The sequence below is a fragment of the Penaeus japonicus genome, unplaced genomic scaffold, assembly GCF_977035675.1.
Source record: "Penaeus japonicus unplaced genomic scaffold, GWHDUDI00000001_assembly GWHDUDI00000023, whole genome shotgun sequence".
Classification (NCBI taxonomy): Eukaryota; Metazoa; Arthropoda; class Malacostraca; order Decapoda; family Penaeidae; genus Penaeus; species Penaeus japonicus.
Window position 1 is genome coordinate 1,529,810 of NW_028234425.1, and position 10,000 is coordinate 1,539,809.

The 10,000-nt window shown below is 39.6% G+C and overlaps 1 protein-coding gene across 1 annotated transcript in view; it reads right to left on the minus strand.

The window, feature by feature from the left end:
* Nucleotides 1-10,000, minus strand: part of LOC122245840 (uncharacterized) — a 41,819-nt gene that overhangs the window by 150 nt on the left and 31,669 nt on the right. The window contains exons 9-21 of the mRNA XM_086549995.1: nt 9,782-10,000; nt 9,081-9,356; nt 7,941-8,102; nt 6,946-7,098; nt 6,156-6,350; nt 5,714-5,890; nt 5,392-5,580; nt 4,987-5,128; nt 4,441-4,522; nt 3,767-3,927; nt 3,322-3,503; nt 2,927-3,028; nt 1-2,150 (exon numbers count right to left, since the gene is read on the minus strand). The exon at nt 1-2,150 is cut by the window's left edge and continues 150 nt beyond it; the exon at nt 9,782-10,000 is cut by the window's right edge and continues 17 nt beyond it. Of these exons, the coding sequence (XP_086406121.1) occupies nt 1,650-2,150; nt 2,927-3,028; nt 3,322-3,503; nt 3,767-3,927; nt 4,441-4,522; nt 4,987-5,128; nt 5,392-5,580; nt 5,714-5,890; nt 6,156-6,350; nt 6,946-7,098; nt 7,941-8,102; nt 9,081-9,356; nt 9,782-10,000 (2,541 nt within the window). The 3' untranslated portion in view covers nt 1-1,649. The remainder of the gene's footprint in view (nt 2,151-2,926; nt 3,029-3,321; nt 3,504-3,766; nt 3,928-4,440; nt 4,523-4,986; nt 5,129-5,391; nt 5,581-5,713; nt 5,891-6,155; nt 6,351-6,945; nt 7,099-7,940; nt 8,103-9,080; nt 9,357-9,781) is intronic.

The following is a 10,000-nucleotide window of genomic DNA, read 5'->3' on the forward strand; positions in this document are numbered from 1 at the left end:
ATCTTCATAGATCAAGGCATTAATTGGTGTAGGAATTATTGGAGGAGTCATGCACACTCATGGGGAACACACGGAAGGAGAAAGAGACTAGCATTAGGTCATGAAAGAACAATAATAATGGAGGTCTCGACTAGCCATTATTTTTTTACGATTTTGCTCACAGAGTATAAGATCTCTTGTTAATATAACTTCAAAATTCTTCTGATTTTATTTTTAAAGTATCATAGTTACAGGACAGAATTACTGTTTAGTGATACATATTATCATATATTAATATAATTTCTTCTGTCTCTCTCTATTCTGTTTTTGTTTTTTTTTAATAAATCACAAATCTCTATATACATAATACATCAGATGGCACTGCAATCCTTTTAAGGCATGCAAAAAAATCAAAGAAATTAATCTAAGATGAAATAACAAAATACAGACACATTGCGTTATAGATGAACAAAAAGAAAACATTCACACAATATAAGGCTAAGCATACAATATATGAGACATTCTATAATAACCATGGCATATATTCTGCATATGTGTGTGTGTGTGTGTGTGTGTGTGTGTGTGTGTGTGTGTGGAGGGGGGTTGGGGGTGTGCGTGTTTTATATCTATGATATATATATATATATATTCCAAAACTAAGAAATCTAGTAGAAAAGCAACTATGTCTAATGGTAGCAATAAATGCAGATAACCAAAGATAAAAATCGAGACAAAATATAATCATCACAACTTGGACAACAGAAATAATCAGAGCAAAGCCAACACATCTAATGTGGAAAAAAAAAACTTAGTTATTACCGTTCAAGAAATATCAATACTGAGACCAGCTCAGTATCAGATCATAACAAAGGAAAATTGGTATGCTTTACCAGAAGCATAATATATCTCCATTTCACTTTTCTATTCCCTAATTTGGCTTCCTTTTAATAAATATCTTAAACATGAAATTGTATTTATTTCCTACTGCAAGGAATACAGTCACTATTTTACAGATTTTTAAAAATCTGAGACTGCCAATTCAGGTAATTCAAGTGATGAGACGTTTGTTTGCAATTGCTATTTTCAATAATTCTTTGACAATAACTTTATAGTATCCTTCCCCTCTCTATCACTTTTAATAAAGACATGCACAGTACACTATATTATTTTTTTCTGAACAAAGCCAACACTGGAATACTAATATTGAAATAAGACATATTTCTAATGCTAATCAAACTGCCATCTATGTATCTATAACTTAAAGGTGTTTGAAATACTAAAAGACATTTATTAATATGTCTCTTTAACTAATGAGAAAAAAATATATGTAGATATATAATTTTTGCTTAAGCATTCCTATATTTTTATTTTTTCACGTGTTTTTTGAAAATGCAAAGACAAGCACACAAGTATAAATAAAGGTAGACTCTATCAAACAGAGAATTACAGTTAACATATAATATCTCCCAAGGCATTGATCCATATGATAAACCAAGGTATCACCATCTAAAACATGAAAATAAAAATATCTCTCTATAAAAAGAATCAAATCATTAAATTAAATCCTCAAATCAGTCTCAAAAACTCAATTTCTTTCGGAAAATTTGGTAAGAATCAATCGCAATCTGTCCCCTTAAGAAAGCGTAATAGGAACAAACGCGAGCCACCTATCAGCAGGTGACTTCATCCACGGACTTGCAGCTGGCGGAGAGGGAGCCTCGGGTGGAGGTCGTCCTCGGCGTGGAGGGCCTGGAGGACGACGGGGAAGAATCCCTTGAGATGGACCTCTCGGAACCAGCCCTCGGCTCAACCTCGTTCGGGAACTCAGACGACGGCCTGCTGTGGATCTTAGCATGCAGCTCCGTCGGCTGGCAGAGCGAGAGCGGGAGGTGCTTGGGGAGGCGATGGGACATGGGCGGCACAGCCATGTCATTCGCCGAGTTGGAAATCGTGGAGATCTGGTTATGGACATTGGAGCGTGCAAGCGAAAGCTGCTGGTTAGAAAGCGAGAACTCATCCGTGGTGGCCGAGTTGGTGAGGACCATGGATGTGAAGGGGAGCATACCACGCATCTTGGCCGGCTTGGGGTCGCCGCAGCAGCCGCACAGCCTGGCTCGGACCGCCTCCATGATCTTGGGCTTCAGGATGAAGATCAGGAACACGATGAAGCCCTGTAAATGGGGTGGGGGCGGGTCATTAGCTAATTCTTGGGCATCACCTTTGATCAATTAGGTAAGGAATTCACAAATATTTTGATTACGCAATAAAAAGGACAGTTTTTATAACCATATAGTAGTTGAATTTGTGATATATGCTTAAACATATTATATGAAAAATATAAAGAAACACACTTAAAAAAGAAATAAATAAATGAATCTGCCATGAAATAAAATGACATTTATCTTTTAGTTATTTTACAATATTGTTATCTCAAATGTTATCACAACAATCACATCCCATAAGGAAGCAGAAACACAGAAGATATAACCCCAGGTCATATGGGGGGGGATCTGTAGTGGAAAGAAAAACCTGAACTGTTCAATATTATGTTAACAAAACTCAAATCTGTCCCTCATCCCCATCTTAAAGGTGTAATCTCAGTAATATTTTGCTAATGGAACCTTGCAGACAAAAAAAAATAAATAACAGCAATTTCAGTTCTTCACTTACCAGTCACTACCTTCATACCAATTACAGCCCTATATATATTTTCATCCGCAAATAAATCATTGCTACATCGGAGACACAACTCTCTACAAATTATCTGAATCCTTTCAACCCAAAAAAGATCTTTTACACTAGATTCTTACTTATGTTTTCAACAATAACTAAGCCATAACTATGTCTGAAACATTTTTTCCACAAATCCTTTTGATGTTTTTTATCCTCCTAACACGCTAGCTCATCAAGAAATCCCTTCTGTCAACTCCCTGCAACGGAGACAAACCTGTGAGCAGTTGAAGATGTTCGAGATGTACCCAAAGTTGCTTGGCCCAAACTGATATGCAATGATCTCCGCAAACCAGCTGATCCCCATGACCAGGAAAAGCTGAAAAGGCAATACATTTGGAGTTTTGTTTTTGTATCACGGCCAAACTTTAATTTTTCAGATTGCACTTCATCTGAATCACTATCATGGATAAACTGATGACAAGATTAAGATACGATATGCTGCACTATTCATAAATTCTATAGCATTATTAATTCAGAACAGAGGTTTATGAAGCTGGGCCACAGATTATACATTAACATACATATCAAATCATATCCAAATTTGTCAACGTATGTAATGTATAAGCATTTAAGAGCATTCATCCGGTAAGAGGTAAAAAAAAAATGTACCTTAAAGCACAGTTTGAGTCGCTGCTTGGCCTGCTTCTGAGCCGTCCCCTTGTGGCTCTGCTGCACAGTGACGAGGAGCGAGCGCACAGTCAGCAGGAAGAAGATGAGGTCAGCCAAAAGCAGAGCGGCCACCGGACCAAAGAAGTAGGCCCACTTAGCTCCATTACTGTGTGTCAGAGTGTCTGAAATCGAGAATATAATCAGACCAACAGCAGGGTACATAATGTTGTTCATATGAAGATGTATATATATATTTCTTTATAATATTACAGAGTATAATGTTACATTGCAGATATTTGTTGACTAACTCTGCAACATAAAAAAGTCCTTCAATCTAATCCTATAGATACTCTTTCAAATCTTACACTTTACAAAATAAAAATAAATATTTCCACAAAGCAGTAGTAGCTTTGCCATGTTTAAAAATATCACCAGAAATCCTCACCACTGAAGAAACAAGAATATTTCCCAAAGTTGGGTTTGATATAACAGCTGTTGATGGAAGGAGAAAGGTCCATGATGAGGGAGATGGCCCCAAAGGTGAGGGGTCCAAACCAGGCATACACTTGGTACCACACCCAGCGACGACCACTTGAACTCTCCTGTCTGGAACGAGGAATTCACATTTTATGCGGGTGGTCTTCGGTTCATATTACTTGAGAGATAAAAGACACAGTTTCTTCTGATGGAATGTTGTGTAGAGTTTGATAGCAAATTAGATATCTCCTTTTTCTTTCATTCATTCATTCTATTCATTATTGTACATGCATTATTGTAAGTACATTATTGTACTTCTATTATTATTGTAAGTACATTATTGTACTTCTATTATTATTGTAAGTACATTATTGTACTTCTATTATTATTGTAAGTACATTATTGTACTTCTATTATTATTGTAAGTACATTATTGTACTTCTATTATTATTGTAAGTACATTATTGTACTTCTATTATTATTGTAAGTACATTATTGTACACTCTATTCATTATTGTAAGTACATTATTGTACATTCTATTCATTATTGTACACTCTATTCATTATTGTAAGTACATTATTGTACTTCTATTCATTATTGTACACTCTATTCATTATTGTACATGCTCTTCTGAAACTTACCTGGAACACTTCCACCAAATCTCAAAACAGAGGACGTTCAGCCAGAAGAAGGTGGCCATGAAAAACATGTACATGCACACACCTGTTGGAAACAGATGAATTAGTTCCTGTTAGAGTGATAAATAACATCTAAGAATGTGTTATGATATTGAGAACTCAGAATAGCTTCAAATTAATTGCTTAATAGTTAATGGATTCTTATAATAATGATAGTAATAATACCGATGTCAATAACAGTAACAATAATGATAATGATAACAATGATAATAATAATAATAATAATAATAATAATAATAATAATGAAAATGATAATAATATAGTGATAACGATAGTAATGATAATAGTGATATTGATAATAATATCACTATCACCATTATTATCATTGTCATTGTCATTATCATTATTAGTATTATCATTATTATCATAACAATAATGATAATGACAAAATAACATGATATCATTAAGAACAAAAGTTAAAACAAAAAAACTGATATATTAGAGTAATGTTTATATCACAGTAGCAACGACCAGCCAATATCTACTCACCGACGCCAATACAAGCGCTTTTGCTTGCGAGATAAATTGGATCTGAGAAGAGGTTGATGATGATGAGGAAGAGATAGGCGAAGAACATACTGAAGAGGAAGCACAGGAGGATTCGGCCCAAGACAGAGTGCGCCAGCTTCACCTGTTGAAAGGTAATGAGGTTAATCTTCCATCTTTTCTAGGAAAGGTTGATGGCGTGTGTGTTCTTTATGCTGTTGGTGTTTGTGGTGGGGTTGTTTTGGTTCTAATCTTCAAGTTTTGTTTATATGGATTTATGGTGGGAATTGATTTCACCAGCATTAAACTGATAAAAGATATGTTGTTAGAAATTTGATTATATGTAAGTTATTAAATCATGATGGAAGATTTCATCGACATTAGACACTGGTATTCGCATTCACTCACGTTTTTGTTCAGTCCACGTTTGTTCTGGTCGGGAACTGTCAGGTAAACAATGAAGGAAATCAGGATGAAGAGATCCGAGATTCCCAAAAAGACGGAGTAGATTATTCTGACGTCTGACTTTTCTGTTGTAGACTGCTCTATGATGCAGAAAGCGGCACCTTGCTTTACGCGGCCCGATGGGTACAGAACCTGAACCAAATAGAGCGATTAGTAAATAAAAAAGAAAACCATGTAATTGAGCTTAAATATTTGAACCCACCCTGATTTATCTGGATTTACCGTAGATCCCCCTGGAAATACAAGAGACATACATCAGCAATACCTGGTCAATGCAGTAATCTTCCTGAGGCAAGATGTTCTCAATTTTCGGGTCGCATTCCTCTAGGTTGTAGGAGACATAGCTCAGGTTCATCCCGTGCAAGAGCTGGACGTCTTCCTCTTCGTAGGTCAGTTGCAGCTTGCAGTCTGGGTACTCGGTCAGGAACTCGACGTCACTCAGCTGGGGATGTTCGAAGGGAATGGAGTGTTAGTGCAAAGATAAAGACTTCAATTGATTATAAAAGATTGGATAATATATGTCGAATTCGAAATCAAAATTTAATATGATAATATTAATAAGGAAAGGATGTGGAAATAATATCTCGTAAGAAAAGATGACTCTTTATAAACTTATTATTGTATTCGCATAAGCACATCCCATTCACAAAACTACAGCAAAACAACCAAACTTAAAAACAAGCACATCCTCGACTCCCCCCACTCACAAGCGTCTGAGAGCCGTCCTCCATCTGCACAGTGACATTGAAGTAGGTGTCCCTGGCGGCGACGCACTTCCTGGCCATGGCGTCCAGGATCTTGCCGAAAGGACAGCACTTCCTCACGCAGTTGCCCGAATCGCAACCAGGGGTCTCGGCGAGCTTTAGCTGCTGCCTCTCTGCCTCGCTCACGCAGATGTATGCCTGCAGGTCGTTAAGGATTAACTTGGCTACTTAGTTTAAGGTCCATCACGAGTCCTGTTAAGGGAACCGCCCTCCCTTTGTCACTTGTTAGGAAGTGAACTTGATGGGGAAGTGGCTCTCACTCAGCCCTCGGTCCTTCACGACTCTTACTACTACTACTATTGGTAAATGAGTTTGGCATTGAGTAATGATATTAAATTGATGATAGTTGACCCTTGAGGTATTATAAATGATCATTTCGTTTTATTATTAGGGTATTATTTCCCATCATTATCTAAGTATTCCCTTTTCGAAGGTAACGCAAGAAATTTGAGAGAGAGAGAGAGTGAGAAAGGAGGAGGGAGGGAGAGAAAGAGAGAGAGAGAGAGAGAGAGAGAGAGAGAGAGAGAGAGAGAGAGAGAGAGAGAGAGAGAGAGAGAGAGAGAGAGAGAGAAAGAGAGAAAGAGAGAAAGAAAGAAAGAGAGAGAAGAGAGAGAGAAAGAAAGAAAGAAAGAAAAAAGAAAGAAAGAAAAAATCACATTAAAGAAAAAAGAAAAATAAAAAATCCCTCAGACGAGAAAGAAAGAAAGAAAAGAAAAAAAGCAAAGCACCACACCGTAGGAATCGCAGTGCCACCCCTGAAGAAGTCCTCAATGCAGTATTCGTCGTGGGAAAATTCCCGAAGGAGCTGCGGGATGTAGAGTCTTCCGGAATGTTCGACCACGTGGAAGTCGTGGACCTCGATGCCCAACTCGTCCCTCTTGCACACCTGGCCGGGAACACAAGGGCAGTCATGATGTTGGGGGTGAGAGGGATGGTAAATGTAAGGATGTTGTTAATGATGGTGATGATGATGGTGATGACGAGGATGATGTATGTGTTGATGATGATGATGTGATGGTGTCGATGATGATGGTGATGACGATGATGATGGTGATGGTTACAATGATATTAATGATGATGGTGATGATGATGATGATGTGATGGTGATGATGATGATGTGATGGTGACGATGATGATGGTGATGGTTATAATGATGTAGATGGTGATGATGATGGTTATAAGGATGTAGATGGTGATGGTGATGATCATAGTGATGTGATGGCGATGATATGATGATGTTGATGATAATGAAGATGGTGGTGATGATATTAATGATGATGCTATTAATAATAAAACAGTTGCTCTGGATAAGAAAAAGGGCGCCAGACTGTCGAAGGTCAGCGTGAATAAAATATTCGGATATAATGTCTGTAATCTTTCTCTGGATAAGATTTTTAGATGTAGATATAAGCACGCTTCATGTAATACAAATCATATCTATACACACACACACACACACACACACACACACACACACATATATATATATATAATATATATATATATACATATAATATATATATATAAATATATATAAATATATATATATACATACATATATATGCATATATATATACATATATATATATATATATAAATATATATATATATATATGTGTGTGTGTGTGTGTGTGTGTGTGTGTGTGTGTGTGCGTACGTGCATGCGTACGTGCATGTGAATTTCCATTGGTGCATGAGCGTGCATGATCGTGCATGAGCGCGGCTCACCTGGAAGGACCCCACCACCTCGTGCGTGTCGGCGAAGGGCGGCTGCCGGACGTCGACGTGCGCCAGCTCGCCCGCCGCCGCGCCGGCCGCCCGCAGCGGCACGCGCCACGCCTCGTCAGTCACGTTGTCCCGCGGGATGCAACTCGAGTCCGGCGTGTACACCTGGGATGGAGGGATCGCGGGATTGAGGCATTGCGGGAATGAGGGGTCGCTTAAAAGCATTAATTTTCCTGCAATGAACCTTTTGTGTTTAACATTTTAGTTTATAATACATAATATCTGCTATAGTGATAGGTCGTTATTCTTTGATTGTTTTCGTATTATCATCGAATTTATTTCGTGTATTTGACCTGAATCGGAATGATGCTTCTGCAGTATTATCATGAATATTTTGCTGATATTGTTTCTTTTTTATGCAATCTAACAATTCTACATTTGGGCAGGGGCAGACTCGCACAAACTTTAAAGGAAGTCAAAGATTAAAATATCAATTCGGCGGCTGTATTGCAACTCGACAAGGTAAAAACCAAGGGGCAAATATCTACCGCGTATGTGCCAAAGTAATACTAACACAATACTTCATCAAACTTGATTACATTGTACATCAACATATAAACATTAAAATATAATGTGAAGCCTTCAAGATAACATTTAAATCAACGCGGTCGACACATGTCTTCCTGGCGACCTCTGAGATTTGCATTGTGCTTTCTCACTGCTTGGCGCATGGCTTTGGCCTTGCTCTTTGGCTTGCTATTCTGCGCGCATCTGCCCGAGTCTCCGGATCTCCGTTTCCCCGACGATGGTTGAATCGCAATTAATCCAAAACCTTAATTAAGACGGCAGTGTTTACTGAAATGTGTATTTTTGTAATTATAATTCACAGCGGCACTGACAATGAACCTCATTTGCATTTTGAAGTTTGATGAATAACTTGATTTGAATATTTTTCTTATAATGTCGACAAGATATATCAAAACATTCTTTGTATCAAGTCCACGTTTAAAAAGGGATTTTTATTTCTTCCAAGATCACGCTGAGACAAATGCCAAATAACCCCCCCCCCCCCCTGCGAAGGACAAGGCCCCTCGGCGGCGGAGGAGCCTCGCCCGAGCCTCGCCGCCCCGCCGGGCAGCGCACCTGATTGTGCAGACAGCACTTCCTGACGGTGATCTTGGAGGTGTCGAAGGGCTCGATGAGCGTCTGGGAGTGGCAGACGGCCGCCCCGAGCCAGTGCGGGGACGCGGGCGCGCTGGCGTCCTCGGCGAAGGTCTCCAGGCAGTACATGTCCAGGTCGTAGTAGGCCTCGAAGTCCACCACCCACAGCTGGCCCGTGTCCAGGACCTTGAAGGTGTTGGTCGGCTCCTCCAGCTGCCACGGCGACGAGCACGTCACCTTCCCCGTGCGCAAGTGGATCTGGGGGAGGGGAGGGGGGTTAGGGGCGATGGACATACCGGGAGACGAAGGGAGGGAAGGAGGGAGAGAGGGAGGAAGGGGAGGAGGCAATTAAGGAAAGGAAAGGAGTGAGAGAGGGAGAGACAGACAGACAGAGAGAGAGAGGGGGAGAGACAAACAGACACATCGTGTAATGTGATCTTAATATGCGTGTGAATAGTAAATGTAGGCTATTTACGTTTATGAAATAAAACATAAGATTAGTTTAACCAGATAACAAATACAGCAAGAGAACAACAAACAAAACAAAGAGCCTTTCTTTAAATTCCACCAGTAACTCAAAAAAAAGTCACACGGAAGCAATCACAAAAGCAATTACAAGAACAGCAAGAAACAAGAACAGTCATTCCCAAACACGCTCTTGTTCGGAAGCCACAACCACTGACCTGATCGCGGGTGAGGTTAGACTCGGTGTAGATGCCATAAATGTCCATGGCAAAGGTCGGGACGATGAAATGCAGGTCTTGGGAGGTCTGGCAGGCACCCGTGGCCAAGTCCCACACGTGTAAATCGGGGCAACATTTGCGGACGACCGTCAGTGCCTCGGAGGCGGTCGTGAGGGAAGCACTCCGCGGCGTCGAGTCTCCGCTCTCGGTCTTGGCTTC